The sequence below is a fragment of the Antechinus flavipes genome, chromosome 2 (assembly GCF_016432865.1).
Source record: "Antechinus flavipes isolate AdamAnt ecotype Samford, QLD, Australia chromosome 2, AdamAnt_v2, whole genome shotgun sequence".
In the NCBI taxonomy this organism is placed as follows: Eukaryota; Metazoa; Chordata; class Mammalia; order Dasyuromorphia; family Dasyuridae; genus Antechinus; species Antechinus flavipes.
This window is the reverse complement of record NC_067399.1, coordinates 40,033,000-40,052,456: the sequence shown is the minus strand read 5'-3', so window position 1 is coordinate 40,052,456 and position 19,457 is coordinate 40,033,000. Positions and strand designations below refer to the sequence as shown.

At 40.3% G+C, this 19,457-nt stretch overlaps 1 protein-coding gene across 2 annotated transcripts in view; it reads right to left on the bottom strand.

Moving 5' to 3' along the window:
• Nucleotides 1-19,457, bottom strand: part of ADGRG1 (adhesion G protein-coupled receptor G1) — a 66,307-nt gene that overhangs the window by 8,799 nt on the left and 38,051 nt on the right. For both annotated transcript variants that reach the window (XM_051974545.1, XM_051974546.1), the window contains 7 exons: nt 6,776-6,871; nt 5,398-5,823; nt 4,153-4,282; nt 2,560-2,701; nt 2,096-2,227; nt 1,194-1,310; nt 576-621 (listed from right to left, as the gene is read on the bottom strand). In XM_051974545.1, coding sequence (XP_051830505.1) covers nt 576-621; nt 1,194-1,310; nt 2,096-2,227; nt 2,560-2,701; nt 4,153-4,282; nt 5,398-5,823; nt 6,776-6,871 — 1,089 coding nt within the window. The remainder of the gene's footprint in view (nt 1-575; nt 622-1,193; nt 1,311-2,095; nt 2,228-2,559; nt 2,702-4,152; nt 4,283-5,397; nt 5,824-6,775; nt 6,872-19,457) is intronic.

The following is a 19,457-nucleotide window of genomic DNA, read 5'->3' as shown; positions in this document are numbered from 1 at the left end:
AGTTTTAATCTCAAATTACTGATTTCTAGTTTCACACCTGAGTCTTCTCCATTCCCTTCCTGGGTCCTGTCTTTGCTTGACTCAAATCTTTCTGCTTCAGCAGGCTCCTTTATTAGCTATTCTCAATTCCAGTTCAGAATCTTTATTCTACCTGCCTCACAAGCCAGCAGTGTGGTTCGGTGCCGAAAGACTGGTTTTGGAACCCCAGCGCTTGGATTCAAATCCTAAACTTATAGAATAGTTTTTCTCTTGAAGACAAAGGAAAGGTAAACCTGGAGACCTCCTTTTACTGATTAGTGCCATCGCCTGCCTCTGTCTTAAATTAGCCCTTGGACATATCACTTAAACTTTTTGCACTTCAGTATCCTCATGAACTTCCAGATCTCTGATCCAATGATTTTTCCCCCCTTTTGTCTGAATCTTCTCCATGTCCTACTTTCAAACTCTCCTCAAAATTTCCCAGGTCTCTGCTCATTCTAGTTGCTTCTGTCTTTTAAATATAACACAATTTAAGGTTTTATTCCAGGGAGTACCCTAATGCTGAGAAGTCCCCTGCTCACTCTCTCTGTACTTACATTTTAAGTTGTCTTCCCAGAACACACACTGTAGAGTCATGTTCTTCTGTAAAAAAGAAAAGAAAAGAAAAGGTTTGTATTTGTATCCTCAGCTCTCCTTACAGCTCAGGGAATTAGGTAACTAAAGGAGGGGAGGCAGGTTGAATTTCAGATTAACTTAATTCTAAATTTTCATGATTTATCTTTCTAGATAGAATTGACTGGCTAATTCAATCAAAATGGACAGCAATTTCAGAGATATAGATAAGTTGGGGGAAGAAAGAAATTGGGGAAGGGAGATGAGAGTTGTAAAGGAAAGCAATGAGTCTTGGCTCCATCACTTACTGCTGTCCACTTATTCCATGACTTACTAGAAGTGACTAAGTCACTTCCTTTCACTGATTCTTAATTTTCTCTACTTTGGAATGAGGAGCTTGGATTAGATGGTATCTAAGGTTCTTTCTAAAGCCAGATCCTAATCATTAATTCATTCATTCAAATTCATGATAAGACACCCTGAATCCTAAGCACTTCCCTGATCTACTGGGGAGAGAAAGTCTACTTTAAAGCAGGGAGACCAGATGGACGCCACCCCCTACAAGTATCCTATCTTCTCCAGAAGGAGCTTATTCTACTCACCGGTTGTGGCTGGTGCCAGAAGGTAAGGACCACGGGCTCCTGAAGGTTGGACACCTTGGTGTTCTGTACAACAATACCCAGGACTTTCCCCCCGAGGACTTGGCTGGAGTTTTTATCCTGAAGACAAAGGGAAGGGAAAATTTGCTACCTCTCTCTGCTGCTGACGGCATCTTCGCCTGTGTTTATTAGAGACTAGCTGCGCAGTCTTAGAAAAATCACTTAACTCTTCTGGGTTTCATATTCCTCATTTATAAATGTGGGGATTGGTCCAGATGGACTCTGTGATCTTATGTTGCCATTGTTACATTCATTCTCCCACTCATCGTGCTGTTGAATGGGTCTGGGAAGTTTTATAGCAAAACTGAAAAGATGGCCAAGCTTATTTTCTGAAACTCCCCTACCAACTTTGCCTTCCCTTTGCCCTCCTCCACCTCTGCCGCATCTCTTTGCTCCCTCTCTCCCCCACTTGTGCTCTTCCCAATCCCACTCTCTACACCTGTGAATGGAGAAGGACCTAATCTACTATGAGAGCCCCCCCTCCCCCTTACTTCCTACCCAAATCAGGGTGAGTTGCATTTGAAGCTCAACCTCACACTGTGGAGTGAAAGATGGCTTTCCCATAAAAAAAATTGTAAGCATGGAAAGCAAGAGGTAGTAGTGAAAGATCAAAAGCTTTTTTTGGCATCTCGAGTCACTGACTAGGTGACCACCTATTCTGCCCAGGAGTAATTCTGCTCTGAGAGTCAGGGGTGTTGTAAGGAAAATGATACAGTAATGTGAGTTATTATTACAATTCATCCCATTTTAGCCCCCTGCTTCTATTGTTCTCCCCCAACACACTTCTGTGAACTGCTTTTTCCTCCCAGGAAGGGAAAATCAAGACAGCTGCTCAGCCAGGGTACCTGGAATAGGGCCTGGCTGCTAAAATCCACGAGAAGGAGCCTCTTGTTGGCTTCTCCTCGCCTGCCTTTGGCCTTTGTGAAGAGGGCACTGGGCAGCTTCACGGAGTACTTTTGCACCATGTTCTGCTCCACCTGCAAAATCCAAAGAATGGTCATCACCTCCTGAAGCAGCAGGCATGGGAGCTATAAAGGAGTCAGACCCCACAGGGCAGGAAGTGGGATGGGACCAAGAAACTAAGACCACCCGGAACCACAACCTTGAGACAGCAGCTCAGAGGAATAACACCACTATGGTCCATTCTGAGCTTAGGAACCGAGAGAGCCAGCTGGCTTTTACCGACTCCAGGCTTATTCCCTGATCTGCCTTGGGACCAATTCCCGATTCTTGCCCTGATCAGTTTTCTTCTTCTCCTTCCTTCCCCTTTTCCCTCTTCCTTTCCTCCTCTGACTGTCCAGATACCGACCTTCACTTTGGAATGGATGTGCAGATCCTTCACTTCTGGCCTCAGTTTCCACACAGTGACATTGATCTTCTCCTCCTCGAAGGAAGCCTTATCCCCATTGAAATGTACGCCCACCAACTTTGATTCTAAGTTCTGGAGATGTCTAGAGAGTAAGAAGAGAGAACAACTGCTAAAGTCTTGCTCTTGTGGAAAGAGCATGGGATTTTGTGATCAGAGAACCTGGGCTCCTGCACCCGATACCAACAAGCTATGGGATCCTGAGAAAGCCATTTAACTTCTCCGACATGGAGTTTCTATATAGCTCTGTGAACCTTCAAGCACCCTGGAACTATCTAAACTGTGCTTATTCCTATTATAGTAGGAGAGAGATAAGGAGATGGTTCAGGGAGACACACACAAAGAAAGGTTCATAATGGAAGAAAGGAAGGAAGAAGTAAGGAAAAGCAGGAAAGAAAAAGAGGCAAAACCTGGAGGAACACCTGGAGAAAAGTGACAGAATAGCAGTGGGAAAGGGGAGAGTGGGATCGATCAATAAATGTTTATTAAACACCTACTATGTGCTTAGACTAAGGCAAAAGACTCTCAAGGACCTCACAATCTAATGAGAGAGACAATAAGCAAAAAAAAAAAATACATACAAGATAAAATAGGAAATAATTAACCAAGGGAAGGCACTGGAGCTAAGAGGGATTGAGGAAGGCTTCCTGTTGGAGTAGGATTTTAATTGGTTCTTAAAGGAAATCAAGGAGCTCAGGAGACTGAGTTGATGAGTCAGAGTGTCCTGGAAGAGGAGAAAAATTTAGGTTTTAAGTCCACCTCTCTCCCTAACTCTCAGTATGACTTTGGGCAAGCCATTCTTTGGTTTCTTTCTTAAGAGGATGAAAAAAGTTCTTAATCTTTAAAAAAATTGATAATTACATTTCAACATAACTGGTTTCCTTTCTAACCCTGAATCTACATTTAAAACATTATTTTTGAGAAGGGCTCCAAAGGCATCACCAGTCTGCCCCAGAAGTCCAGGACTCACAAGAAGGTAGGAACAGCCCACATTCTGAAAGAAGAGATCAGATGTTCTCTAGGGTGGAAACTGAATTTTACAAAACTTTCAAAGTCACTTCAGTAGTTGCCTTATAAGACCTCTCCTTTTATAGAGTGGCAGGCTCAGGTCTGCCGAGGACAAAGGACTTGCTGAGGGTCCAGTCGATAAGGGACAGCCCTTTTTCACAGATCTTTCTGACAAAGAAGAAAGAGAATTGGAAGACCTCAGAAAGCAATGAGCTCCCCATCTTTAAGAGGTATTCAAGCAGAGGTCACTTGGCCATTCCTCAGGTAGGGATGCCTTTTCATATATGGGTTGGTCTGGATTTTTTCCAAATCTAGAATTTTGTGATTCTAGGAAATATAACTCAATGCTTCCTGATTTCAGGAAATATGACTCAATGTTTCCTCATTTTCCCTTTCAGCCTCTTTCTTCCACCCCACCCCTTGGGGACTCTGTGGCTGGGGACCTTTCCAAGGCTGGCCAGTGATGAGCCCCATGTTCTCTTTGCTCAACCCCTCTGGCGCAATGCCAGATGCTGTTAACGTACTCACTTGCTGTTGGAGATCGGTTTCCTGCCGGCTTTTCCAGGGTTGCTCAAGAGCACGCTAAGTGACTGTAGTTCTCGTTTCAGGTCGCACATGTCCACTGACCCATTGTGAGAAAAGACATCACCAGAGGGATCTGGGGAGGACAGGGAGTCGCAGTTAAGGTGGGATCTATCATCACCCTCTACCTGTTCCTCTCCATCCAAACAGAGTGGGGCTGCTTCTACCTTCTTAGCTAAGGAGGCCAGTTGTCTTAGATATTGAGGACCCTAAATCAAACTTCATCCATCTTCAAACTAATAGGCTCATAATCAATCAATCAATCAATATTTATTAAGCACCTACTATGTGCCAAAGCACTGTGCTAAAGATTGGGAATACAAAAAGAGAAAAAGACTGTCATCTTCAAACCAATAGGCTCATACACCAATCAATCAATATTTATTAAGCACCCTGCTATGTGCCAAGCACTGTATTAAATGTTGGGGATACAAAAAGAGAAAAAGACTGTCATCTTCAAACCAATAGGTTCATACATCAACTAGTCAATCGATACTTATTAAGCACCTATTATGTGCCAAGCACTGTGCTAAACATTGGGGATACAAAAAGAGAAAAAAACTGTCATCTTCAAACCAATAGGCTCATACATCAACTAGTCAATTGATACTTATTAAACACTTACTATGTGCCAAGAACAGTGCTAAACATTGGGACTACAAAAAAAAGGCAAAATGGATTAGATTGTAACCTACTTATCCTTTGGATCCAACTAACTCAGGGTCACCTCCTCCATGACACCTTCTCTCATCTCCTGATTTAAAGTGACTCCTCCCTTTTCCAATGTCTTATAGAATTTGATCTGGACTTTTCTTTTGCACTTGCCTTTTCCTCCCTCATAAGGTATTTATTCATATAAATGCCTTTCTCATTTGTATAAATGCCTCCCCCTTCTTTTCCATTAGATTATAAGATCCTTTAGGGGAGGGTCTTGTATCATCTATCTTTGTACCCCTCACACAAAGCACAAGCCTTGTATACCTCCCTAGTACTCAGCCTGAGGGAAGTTAGACCCCAGGGATGAGGTCTGGAGGAACCTACCTTCTCTTATTTCTTCTCAGATAATTCTATCCATCAGCAGAGATGCCGAATTGGAAAGGGGAGAAACTCAAAGAATGGAGGAGGATTAAGAATGAACTTCCTAGCCCCAGCCCCAGCCCTTCAGATCCTGTGCCCACCTCCCGTCATTACCATGGAAGTGGAAGGTGTATTGATGGCTACTCAGAAGGCTGGTGTTTTGTGGTTTTCTCCAAGAGCTGTAGGAAGGGTTGAGCAATAAGGGCTCCTGCCCTGAGTCTGCAACCTCCAGGCGGCTGAAGCACAGGAACTGGCGGGCCTGGTCACTCAGCTCATAAGTGGTCTTGCCATAAGTGAGTTGGAGCTTCTCGGCATTTGGAAGCCAGTAGAGGCAAAAATGATACGGGCCTCGGGGAAAAGGGAAGTTCCAGGACTGGGAGTCTTTGGTAGGAAACGGAGCCTTGATTGTTAAGGATTGCTCTGTATTCTCAATGACAATGTGGTGAGAATGGTTTTGAATGTATTTCAAGCTGCTCAAATGGGTCTGGTTCCTTTGCCCACAGAACCTGAACTCATCTTTGTGGTTACTGCCCTGGGTTCCTGTGGAACAGAAGAAGAAGGAGATATATCAGGAAACTCAGCATGGATGTGGAATAGGTTTCTTTTTCTGCCCAGGAAGGCAGTGTGAGAGCCAGGCCCCTCATCCAAAATGAATGAATAAATAAAATGAAATGAAATGAGAGGATTTTACTCGATGACTTCTGAAGTTCCTTCCAACCCCAGATATTTTGGACCTCACCATTCTGACTTTCTAAGCCTCCCTCTCCCAAACTCCCTATTCCATGGTCTCTATTGAGTAGTCAACTTCTTGCAATGCCCTTATTTAAAGATTTTTACAAATTGTTTAAAGTTCTATATAAATTATTTTCTGGGCCTTGGTTTCCCAATTTGTAAAATGGAGAAAGGAAAAGAAAGAGCAAAGATCATTGGATAAAATGAACCCAGACAGTATTTATTAAGCATCTATTATGGAGGGAGCATGGTATTATGGCTACTCAGTAGAAGTCATGGAATAAATAGTAAGATTTGGGAGAAGAAGGTTTAGGAAGTCAGGGTGGTAAGGCCCCAGAAGAGGGAGATCCATAGAATATGGAAAGATCATTGCTCAAATTATCTCATTTCATTCATTAATTCATTCAGTTTATTTTAAATGTTCATTAAATTTCTTTTTGAGTTCCAAATTCTCTCCCTCCTGCTCAACCCTTCCCCATCTATTCATAAGGTAAGTCAGTTCTAGAAAGCCCATTTCTTTTACAGATGGGGAAATTGAGGTCTAGAAAAGGGATATAATTCTTCTAAAGTCGCACTGGGAATCAGTGGTAGAGCCGGTACTCCTGATTAACTCTAGCAGGGGAAGATTTCTCCTTTGCCATATTTTCTGTGCCAGTTAGAATTACCCATTCAACGGAAAGAAGCAGAATCTGGAGAATGAAGCACTCAGGGAGTGTCCATCTAGGGAAGGGATACTCAGGGAAGAGGAAGGACACAATACCTTGGAAGAGGAAGAACAGACTCATATGGAAAACTGCCACATTAGGAAATGACTGGCCCGCCATGTTCCTCATCAGTATCACAGGGAGGTCACCACCTGAAAAAAAAAGTCAAGATCAGCATCAACCTTTATCTTGGTATTTTTTCCCCTTTCTGGGGACCATGGAGTCAGGAATCCCTTTGTTCTAATCCCACCTCATAAATTTCCCAATCACTTAACCCCAGATGGCTCAATCCCTTCATCTGTAAAATAAGAGGGCTGGATCGGACTGCCTCTGTGGAAATGGGTCTCCCGAGTTCCTTCCCAATGTCTTCCTCACTAATCATCAGAAATAGTCTCCTATGTTTCCAGCCACAGAGTGGGGTTAGGGCTTGGGACAGCTGCAAAGCCCAGAACCCCCCAGAGTGAGAGGAATGAACAAAGAGGTCCCAAGCCTGGTACCTGGACAGCTCTTCAACCTTCTGCCACAAGGAGGAGCCATGGCTCATTCATTTCCCTCTCCCAATGTCACAAAGTTTGTTTTACGCCTATTACTTGGTCTGTGGTTTCTTTAAATAGTCAAATTGCCCCAGGCAAAACTGTCCCCCCAGGCCGGGACTCTTAGGAAGGATCTGGGGCCCTAGATATGGAAGCCAACTTCAATTGTCCCTTCAATTAACAAAGAAGTGGAAACCTGGACCCGAAGAGATTAGGGGACTTAACGAAATATCAGAGTTGAACTCGAAGCCAGACTCCTTGAGTCAAATGGCACTCTTCTCTCCATTATACCATAAACGGGTTTGAGATAATAATGATGATAATGGCAATAAAACTGTGTTTCAAAGTGCTTACATATGTTATCTCATTTGATCCTCCCAATAATAACTCATCCCATCGCTGCATCCCCTGTACCACCCAGTGGTTCCAAGAAAACCCAAATGGAATCTTCCTGAGTTCAAATGTGACTTCATACATTTACTGGCGGTATGGCCCTGGGCAAGCTACTTAACTCTCCTTGCCTCAGTTTTCTCATCTATAAAATGAGAAGGAAATGGCAAACCACACTAGTATCTCTGTCTAGACTCTGCCTCTCCTATATCCAAAGAGATCTTAAAGGAGGGAAAGGGACCCACATGTGCAAAAATGTTTGTGGCAGCCCTGTTTGTAGTGGCAAGGACTGGAAACTGAGTGGACGCCCATGAGTTGGAGAATGGCTGAATAAGTTGTGGTATCAGAATGTTATGGAATATTATTGTTCTGTAAGAAATGACCAGCAGGATGAATACAGAAAGACTTGGAGATGAACTGATGCTGAGTGAAGTGAGCAGAATCAGGAGATCGTTGTACATAGCAACAAGAAGATTATACGATAATCAATTCTGATGGATGTGGCTCTTTTCAACAATGAGATGAGTCAAACCAGTTCCAATGATCTTGTGATGAAGAGAGCCGTCTACACCCAGAGAAAGAACTTTGGGAACTGAGTGTGGATGATAACATAAAAGTTTCCCTCTTTTTATTTTGATTTTGCTTTATTTGTTGTTTGCTTGCATTTTATTTTTTTTCTTACTTTTCTTCTTCTTTTTTTTTTTTAGAATTTTTTTTTTTTGGGCTGAGGCAATTGGGGTTAAGTGACTTGCCCAGGGTCACACATCTAGGAAGTGTTAAGTGTCTGAGGCAGATTTGAACTCAGGTCCTCCTGACTTTAGGGATAGTGCTCTATCCACTACGCCATCTAGCTGCCCCATTTTTCTTCTTTTTTGATGAGAGTTTTCTTGTGCAGCAAGATAATTATATAAATATGTATGTCTATATTCGATTTATATATAGTTTTGCTATATTTAACATATATTGGATTACTTGCCATCTAGAGAAGGGAGTGGGGGGAAGGAAGGGAAAATTTGGAATACAAAGTTTTTCAAGGGTCAATGTTGAAAAATTATCCATGCATATGTTTTATTTTATTTTATTTTATTTTAATTTTAAATTTTATTTTATTTAATAATCCATGCATATGTTTTAAAAATAAAAAGCTTTAATAAAAAAGACTGCCTTAGAATAATGGGGGCTCAACTGAAATGCTTGAATGACAACAATCCCACTCTAATCTGCCTCTCTCAGAAAGTCCTCAGGGTTTTACTGTCCTGTAAATTCAATATGACTCAGCTGGATGATGCTTTCCTGGGGTTACATTAATAGAGGTGTGGTTTCCAGGAATGGGAAGGTGATAATGCCCACTCAGGACAGCTAGATGGTGCAATGGATAGCGCCCCAGGCCTGGTGACTTAAGTTCAAATCTGACGTTAGATACTTATTAGCTGTATGACCCTGGACAAATTTTAATTCTGTTTCCTTCAGACTTTTCATCTGTAAAATGGGATCAAGAAGGAAAAGGCAAATCAATCCAGTATCAATAAAACCCCCAAAGGGGGTTCATAAAGAATTGGACATGAATCGGACACAACAATAACCCATTTTATTCTGCTACTTATGTAGGGAGTACTGTGTACTTGGCACTGAAGTTTAAGAAGAACATGATAAACTATTGAGTGTCCAGAGGGACTGGATTAGTTAGTTGTAGAACTAGGAGCAATGGATGGGAAGTGACAAGTTGGAAAATTTAAATTTAATTCAGGAAAATATTCTAACATTTTTTGTTGAGTCATTTTTCAGTTGTGTTCAACTCTTCATGATTTCCATTTGGGATTTTCTTGGCAAAGATAATGGAGTGGCTTGCCATTTCTTTCTCCAACTCACTTTACAGCTGGAAAAACTGAGGCAAACAGTTAAATGACTTCCCCAGGGCCACATAGCTAGAAAGTGTCTGAGGACAGATTTGAATTCAGGAGACAATTCTCCTGATTCCAGAATAGTGCTCTGTGTCTTATGGCACCAACTAACTGCCCAAAGAGAAACAGGCTTTTGTGAAGGATGGTGAGTTTCCCTTCTGTGGAGGGCTTACTGCTGAGGCTTGATAGTTGCTTGTTAGGTATGTGATGGTGGGCATTCCTTTGACGGAAAAGTTGGTCTAGGTGATGGCTAAGATCCTTTCCAATTCTCCAATTCTGTGATTCCAAGTCTTCATCCCTTTCTGAGCTTTATTCCCGACTTTACAACGTCCCAGAACCCCCTTCACCCTAGAGGTTCACTTCATCCTTGGACCCCACATACTCAAGTACCCTTCAGCACCTCTCTTTCTGATTGGCTCTACCATATCTCAAATCCCCCATTTTGAGGAAACTCAGACTGAGAGGATTTTCTCTACAATGTCCTCTATCTACCTTCAATTTTTTTCTCCCTACTTTTTAAGTTTTCTTTTTTCTTCCTTTTTTTTTTTTTTTTTTTTTGGTGACCAAAATTCTTTTGAATTTCCCTTTTATGAATTGTTTTCTCTTTTTAGAATATAAGCCTTTTGAGGGCAAGGGCAGTATTCATGCTTGTATTTATATTCCCAGCACTTATTATTGATAAATTAATATTATAATAAATGCTTAATAAATTAATAATTTTTATAATAATGCTTAATAAATGCTTGTTGACTTTCTAACTTCCATGGAGAAAAGGATTTTTCTAGTAAACCATAAGTATTTATTTTAAAAAGTCATGTTGTCTTCTTTTTTGTATTCTCTTTCATTTTCAGTTTGTACCCTCCATGGCTGCCTATCTCATCTATCTCTAGTCCTTGCTTTGGGAAGAAGAATAAACAAATTTCCAAATGTCAGAACTGGACTTAAAACATGGAATGTCTGAAGGGGAGAAGCCAGAGAAATGATCAAGTTTCTCCATCAGCTAGATGAGAAAACCAAGGCTTCATGATAAGACATTGGTGAAAATCAAACAAGATAGAAGAAGAAAGTGATTCTGGGAAAGTTTCAAGGTGCTGGATGGATGTAGGGAGGATTGTTTTAGAAAACCCCATTTCCAGATCCACTCTCCTCACCATTGTCAAAAATCTTCTTTCTTAGACACATGTAAGACTCTGCTTTCCTAGAACCTCCAAAATTAAATGCAAATTGGCTTCTAAGGTCTTTACCAGATGGCTCTAAGCTATCTGTATGGTATCATTTCACAGCCTTTTGGTTACTCTCTGCTCCAGGGAAAATTGAAGACAGCCATTTCTTGAATGTGGGGTAAATGCCCACTCTTACTTTTATGAATTTGGGCAAGCCATGTCCCACATCTGAGAGGTACCCATGGGAGTACCCCTGCTCAACTTGGGTCAGATGCCCCTCTCCCACCCTGGCCATGTAAAGTCCTCTATGACCTTCCCCAACCTGTCTTTGTAACTTTATTATTCTACTTCCAACATACTGTGGTAATCATCATACACACTATTCCATCTCTCTGGCCATATCTTTGCCTTGGCCATCCCTCTTGCCTACAGTGCACCAAGAACAGGGAAAATCAACATATTACTATTCAAGGTATGACTTCTTTCCATATAGACTTGGATGCACCAAATGACAGAAGGGACCTCAGCACATACAAGATCAAAGCTAGAAGAGACCTCAGAATATGCAATATCACAGCTCAGGATGTGGGACCTAGAGAAAGAATGTCAGAGCTGGAAGGGGTCTTAGATCATAGCATGTCAGAGCCGGGAAGGACTTTGGAACACAGAATATCAGTGTTGGAGGGATCTTAGAACAGAAAATGTTGGAGATGGAAGAACCTTAAAATGCAGAGTATCAATCAGAGCTGGGAGGGATCTTAGAACACAGTGTCAGATGTGGATGGCCCTTAGAATTGAGGATGTCAGAGCTGAGAGGGATTATGGATTATCTGAGAAGCAACTTGGTCCAGTGGAAACAGTATAGAATTCAGAGCTATTACTAGCGGTTTGAATCTAGTCATTTGTGAATTTCAATTTCTTCATGTGTAAAATAATAATATACAGTATCAGGGTTCTTTGTGAGCTTTGAAACACTCATATAAACTATTACCATCTAGTTCCATCTTTCCTTTCCATCTTACAGATAACAAAAGTGAAACCTCAAAAGTATTACCAGCATCACATTGTCTGTTGATAGCATATGTAGGGTTTTGTCAGTCTGAGCTCAATCTACTGCTCTTTCTGTCTCCTATTTGAAGATCTAAAAGGTAATGAAATCAGAGAATCCAGACTTCAAAATAGTATAAAATTAGGTACCATCTCCTGCATCAAAGCTGGGACAGTCAAATGAATAGGAATTATGTTTCTTTCCTGTTTCATATCCCCCAACTCTTCAACTGACCATCCACTTCCTAGTTTCCCTTCCTGCTCTGGATGGGTGGGAATTGAGAGAAGTAAAACTGAGTTTTAGAATGTTTTTCCCCAATTCAAAAATAGTAAATGAAAGTAGAGTTGAGCACAAATTCCGCTGTCCACTCACAGTTCATTCCATCACTGAATGGGCCACTCGGCAATGTCTTTGACTGACTGAGGAGGTAATTCAGCTCATTAAGTATTTACAGAGCTCGCCCTATGTGTTAAAGTGGGCACAAGTGGGAGATAAGGATCACAAAACAATAATCCAAGGGCAGTGAGATAACACATCAAAGGCTATACAGAACCATAACATCTCAATGGGGACTTCAGAGATCATGTCCATTCCAATCTCTCTCCCCAGAATTGTCCTTAGTTCTTAGCATTGTGGGTAAACTGAAGAGGTATAACCTGAACAATAAAGGATCCTGAGTCCATGACAGAAGGCTGGATTGAAGGAACTGGGAATTGTTAGTTTGGTAGAAAAGATTCAGGGAAGGCTGTTAAGTATTAGCTAAACAAAAAAAGGGGGGGAAAGACAGTCCCTGCCCTCAAAGAGCTTCATCTAATGGGGGATACAGCATGCAAACAATTGGAAAAAACAAGATATGGAATAAATGGGAAATGACCACAGAGGGAAGGCGCTGGGATGAAGAAGGATTGGAGAAGGCTTCCTGTAGAAGGTGGATGTTTGCTGGCACTTGAAGGAAGTTGGAGAAGCCAGGAGGATATGAGGAGGAAGAGTGTTTTAGGCATGGGGAAACCCTAGAAAATGCCAAGATTTGAGATGGAGTTTCCTTGCAAGAAACAGCAAGGATGTCAGTGTTGTTGGATCTCAGGGCACTTGCAAGGATGTAAGGTACAAAAAGACTGGAAAAGGTGGGAGTGATGGGGGTCTTTGAGTGTTTGAAGGACCAACTTGACTTGTTCTATTTGGTGTCAGAACAGAATCAGAAGTTGGGATGGTGGGGGGTGGGGGGGAGCTGCAAAAAAGACAATTTGGATTTGGCATGAGGTAAACCTTCCTAGTGATTCCAACTGTCCCAAAATACCAAGAGCTGCTCTGAGGGGTGGTCACTTCTCCCTCTTTGGAGCTCTCTAAGAAGACCACTTATCAGACATGGCCATCAGTGAGAATTCCTTTGGTGTAATGATTACTCGAAATGAATGAACGAATTAGAAAGCATTTGTTATGTGTCAAACGCTATACGAAGTGGGTCTTTTCCTGCTCTCCAATTCTGTCCTATAGAGGGAATTCCCTCTGCTATGTTTCTAACATATTCTCTAAATGAGAAAAGGACATGGTGGGGGGGCGGGATAGATGGGGCGAGCAGTGACCTCAGACCACTTTGGCTGGGTGATAACAGTTGGGTAGGTGGAATGGTGAGCTGATTATATGTATAAAACTTCAGGACTGTTTTAGTACCAGCTGCCCAAGGACCTTCTCCTCCATCAGCTGTCTTCCTGAATCAGAGCCCAGCCCAGGGTACAGGGCAGTTATTACCATTGGTCAGACCCTAGATGCTATCTCTTTTTTTTTTTTTTTTTTTTTTTGTTTAATTCGGGTTGGGAAGCCCATAGTCGAAAGATTTAATAATACATTATATTGACATCATTTCTGTTCCGACCCTCCATCCCCTAGATGGCAAGCAGTCCTTTATATGTTGGATAGCAGTATATCCTAGATACAATATATGTTTGCAGAACCGAACAGTTCTCTTGTTGCGTAGGGAGAATTGGATTCAGAAGGTATAAATAATCGGGAAGAAAAACAAAAATGCGGATAGTTTACATTTGTTTCCCAGTGTTCTTTCTTGGGTGTAGCTGCTTTTGTCCGTCATTTATCAATTGAAACTCAGGTCTCTTTGTCAAAGAAATCCACTTCCATCAAAATATGTCCTCATACAATATCGTTGTCGAAGTGTATAATGATCTCCTGGTTCTGCTCATTTCACTTAGCATCAGTTCATGTAAGTCTCGCCAGTCCTCTCTGTATTCATCCTGCTGGTCATTTCTTACAGAACAATAATATTCCATAACATTCATATACCACAATTTACCCAGCCATTCTCCAATTGATGGGCATCCATTCATTTTCCAGTTTCTAGCCACTACAAACAGGGCTGCTACAAACATTTTGGCACATACAGGTCCCTTTCCCTTCTTTAGTATTTCTTTGGATATAAGCCCAATAGAAACACTGCTGGATCAAAGGGTATGCACAATTTGATAATTTTTTGGGCATAATTCCAGATTGCTCTCCAGAATGGTTGGATTCGTTCACAACTCCACCAACAATGCATTAGTGTCCCAGTTTTCCCGCATCCCCTCCAACATTCATCATTATTTTTTCCTGTCATCTTAGCCAATCTGACAGGTGTGTAGTGGTATCTCAGAGTTGTCTTAATTTGCATTTCTCTGATCAATAATGATTTGGAACACTCTTATGAGTGGTAATAGTTTCAATCTCATCCTCTGAAAATTGTCTGTTCATATCCTTTGACCATTTATCAATTGGAGAATGGCTTGATTTCTTATAAATTTGAGTCAGTTCTCTATATATTTTGAAATGAGGCCTTTATCAGAACCTTTAACTGTGAAAATGTTTTCCAGTTTGTTGCTTCCCTTCTAATCTTGTTTGCATTAGTTTTATTTGTACAAAAGCTTTTTAATTTGATGTAATCGAAATTTTCTATTCTGTGATCAGTAATGGTCTCTAGTTCATCTTTGGTCACAAATTTCTTTCTCCTCCACAAGTCTGAGAGATAAACTATTCTATGTTCCTCTAATTTATTTATAGTCTCCTTCTTTATGCCTAGGTCATAGACCCATTTTGATCTTATCTTGGTATATGGTGTTAAGTGTGGGTCCATGCCTAATTCCTAGATGCTATCTCACTGAAGAAGCCAGAACAGCCAAAGGGTTGGGGCAGAAAGGTAGCTCCCATTGCCACGAGGAGCAGAACAGGCTCTCCCCCATGGACAGATGCCTGCAGCCAGCATATAGGAGCTGGGATACACTGAGATTTGGAGCTGACCCCCCATATCTCCAATTCTCTCGGAGGAAGGAGAGCTATCTGTTCACACCATCCTTCTAGGTGGCAGTCCCTGGGACTGATAGTTTCTGGGTGGCTTTCTTTGGGCTTCTCACCTCTCCTCAGGATTGGATTGGTTCTGAACAATAGGATGCATTATATTCTTAAGATCTGCAAAATGCTTTACATCCGTTATCTTGTATTCTTACAGCATGGTTGTCTTTTCTCTTTATTCTCCATCTTTAACCATCCTTTCTTTTACAATGTAATGGGTAATGCCATGGATTGTTGTCCATGGAAGAGGACCAAGGACATCAGCAGAGTGATAGAACTCCTCTTCCTGAGTATAAATCCAGCCTCAGACACTTTCTAGCTGTGTGCCCCAGGAAGGTTACTTCACCTTATTTCCCTCAGTTTCCTCATCTATAAAAAAGCTGGAGAAGGAAATGGCAAACCACTCTAATATCCCTGCCAACAAAACCCCAAATGAGGTCACAAAGGATTAGACAGAAGTGAACAATGCTCAAAAACAGAAGTATTTCATTTTACTTTGTATCTTTGACCATTTTGAGAGTCTGGTGCATCCCTTTGCAAGATAATGTTTGTTGTCTACCTTCATAGTTGGAGAAAATGTTAAATTTCAGTTAGAAGTCAGTGACAGTAAGATGCAATATTTTCCCTAACAATTTCATGGATTTCATGAAATCTATCCCCAAGCAGTGTGTGAACCCCAAGTCAAATACCCCTGTTCTAAGAGAAGAAAAGAGACCCCTGGAGGGCGCATGTTCCTACTGGATGTGGAAACAATTTTGGGATCATGGCAGCAAAATCTTGCCTTCAGATTAAGACTGGGTCCTTTGGTAGCCTGGACAGAACTGACAAAAATGAAGAGATGAAAATGACCTCAGAGTCCTTCCACTTCAAACCATCCTTACATAGGAATACCTTCTACATCACCACCTGGAAAGTAGTCCATCAACCTTTATCTAAAAAAGGAAGGTAGGAGATACGAATCCCTGAGAACATTCCATTACTCTTCTGGATAGTCTAAATAGCAGGACAGCTTTCCTCATAACAGACTGAAAAATAGCCATTGTGCCATAAGCAATGATGGAAACAAGAGTTTCAGAAAAATCTGAAAGGACTTGTATGAATTGATGAAGAAGAGAGTGAGAAGAACCAGGAGAATTATTTATACAATGGCAACAACAGTGTAAAGAACAACAATTTTGAAAGTCTTATGATTTCCAATCAGTGTAATGACCGCTGTGATTCTAGAAGACCAATGATCAAGCTTAATGTCGATTTTCTGATGGAGAGGCAAAGAAAGAATAAGATATACATGTTTATATAACTAATGTAAGAATTTGTTTTATTTAACTATGCACATCTTGTCCAAAAATTTTATTTTCCTTTTTTTTTTTTGAAGGGGAGAATGTAGGAGGGAGAGAAGATAAATGCTTGTTAATTGGGGGTGGGGGTTGGATCAAAAGATAAGGGATAGAATTCATCTGGTCCCGAGTTCAACAAGGGCAGGTAGGTACTAACTATCCCTCTATAAAATCTTGGTTGTCAACTTTCCATTATTCGTTTTTATTTTTGTGCCATCCTTTCAAGTCTAAAGATTATTCTCCTTATCAGAGAAATAGATAAAGACTTGAGTTGTTTTGTCTTCTCCTTGTCATCTATTATTATCATCCCATTCATCCATGAAAGCTTTTTTTTCCTGCCTGTTTCCTCCAATTCAGCTAAAAATACCTTATTTTTTATCTTTAGTTTTCTTTGATATATTTAGCTTATTCTGAGTTCTGACACTATTCTTCTTCTTCTTCTTCTTCTTCTTTTTTTTTTTTTTGACCAATCAATTGGGGTTAAGTAACTTTCCCAGGGTCAAATAGCTAGTGTTCAGTGTCTGAGAACAGATTTGAACTCAGGTCCTCCTAACTTCAGGGCTGGTGCTCTATCTACTATACCAACTAGCTGCCCCTCTGACATTATTCTTAGAGGACCATCTCATGCTATTTATTCTTCATTTTCTGTCTTTACTTAAATCTTCTTTGTAAAATTTAAAAAAAAAAGCTAAGTTGGAAAATGGATTCCCTATGCACTAAAATTAGTTTTTTTAGACTAATTTGTGTTTCTTGTGTTTCTTAACTTTTAAAAATTTAATTGTTTTCCCTTATAATCTTATATACTTACATTTCAAAACTTATTCTGAGAAGGTTTTACCAGATTAATTGCCAAAGGGGTCCATGACAAAGGAAACATGAAGATCCTTGAGTTATATAAATTTCCTGTTTTCCTTTTCATTGGAATTCTTTGTCTTTATATCTTCAGAATCTCATTATGTCAAACCAACTCTTCCTTTTAAGAATGACTTCCTTGTAAAATGGTAGTCCAAAGTATCCTATCCATCCTTTCTCTGAGCCCTTTAAGAACTGCCTTCCCCCTATTTAGTGTGTATATATGACAATATTTGGCTTACATTTCCTCAATTCCAATTCTAAGATGACGAGTCACTTTCCTTCAAAGGTCTCAATCAATTTGATTTTAGCAACCCATGGTTCTTCTTGGTGATGAGAATCAGATCCAGATCAAAGTTCCACTCTTTGAAGGCTTTGGTAGTGTGAGTTTTTTAGGGACAGGGGTCTTATTCACATAACAAAATCATATGATATGAGAATTGGAAAAGACCTTTGAGATCATCTAATCTAAGTGTCTTTTTTAAAAAAGCATTTTACAAAAGCTTTTGCTTTTAAAATAATTTATTAGATAATTATTTTAAATATTTATTAAATATTGTTTAAATGAATAGAAATTTGACAATTTAAAATTATACATTATTTAAATACATATTAATTATTAAAGTTTATTATTTTTAAGTGACAAGTCTTTTAAAAAATCTTTTCTTCTCATTCTCCCCTCTCTATTCATTAGCAAATTTTTTAAAAGAAGAAAAAAAAATCCCTCCATGCATTGGTAGAGACTGGCAAAAACAAAGTCCTATATTAGCCATGTCTAAATGTATGTGTCTCTTTCTGCATCTTCGGTTCACCATTTTCCTTTCTGTCAGGAGGAGAATGGTATGTTTCATCTTCATTCTTTTGGACTCATGATTTATCATGTCATTGATGGAAGTACTACAGCCATTTGTGGTTGTTTTTCTCTGTCAGGTTATCATTATTGTATAAATTATTCCCTTAGTTCTGTTCCTTTGCTCTGCATTGGTTCAGAGAAGTTTTTCCAGTTTCCTCTGAAATTGTCCATTTCATCATTTATTGTGGCATAATTCCATTACATTCATATCGCATAATGTATTTAGCCATTTCCCAATGGGAGGATGGCCCCTAATTTCTAATTTTGGGTTACCAGGAAAAGAGCTACAATAAATATTTTTGTACATATTGATCTTTTCCTTCTTTCCTTTATTTATTTGGGGGGGAGGGGGCGGGGAGGAGTAAGCTCAGTAGAAATATAGCTGAGTCAAAAGGAATATGCAATTTGGTAACTTTCTGGGCACAGTTACAAATTGCTTTCCAGGATGGCTATAATCTAGGGCTTCTTAACTTCTTTATATCAGGATCCACTGGAGATAGTGGACACCCTTTCTTAGAATAATGTTTTTTTTAATACATAATGTAAAGCACATAGGATTATAATGGTAACCAATTACATAAGGAGTTATCCAAACATTTAAAATCCTAGAATCATGGACTACTTGAAATGTCTCAGGTTAGAGAGATTTGTTTTGTTTTGTTTTTTCTTCTTTTTTTAAAAAAATTGCTAATAAGTAGAGAGAGGAAATAAGAGGAAAAGACTTTTTAAAAGACCTGACCTGGTCCACACTGATTTTACAGATGGGGAAATGAGACCTAGAGAAAAAAAGTTATTTGCCTAAGGTCTCTTAAGTTAATAAAAAGGTCTGAGCCAAGATTCTCACACCCCAAGCCTACATCACATTGCTCTCCATTCATCTCGATTCCTCCACCCTCACCTCTCCCACAGCACTTAGCAAAGCACCCAGCCCTTAGGTGCTCAGAAAATAATGGCAGGAGGGCCCAGAAGGATCTAAACTTCAATTGGAAAACATGTTATCTTGCCAGGTATTAGTTAGCCCAACCTAGAAGTTGATCTGAATTTTTTTGAACAATAAAGCTCAGACTGACATTGATTTGTCAGAGAGGTCAGGAAATGCTCTCACTAGTCCTTGTCTTTCTCTTCTCTTGTTGTTCTGTTTCCTCCCTGCCTCCTATCTCACTTTCCCTATCTATCCCAGACCAGCCATGGACCTAATTCTAGTGCTGATCTTCATGGAAGCTTTGACTTGCTCTCTTTCCAACCTGGGCCAGTCTATCCCTCCATATATGGCCCCCACAGTCCCCTACTTCCAGAGGGTCACTATACTGGTGTCAGACCAATTATAG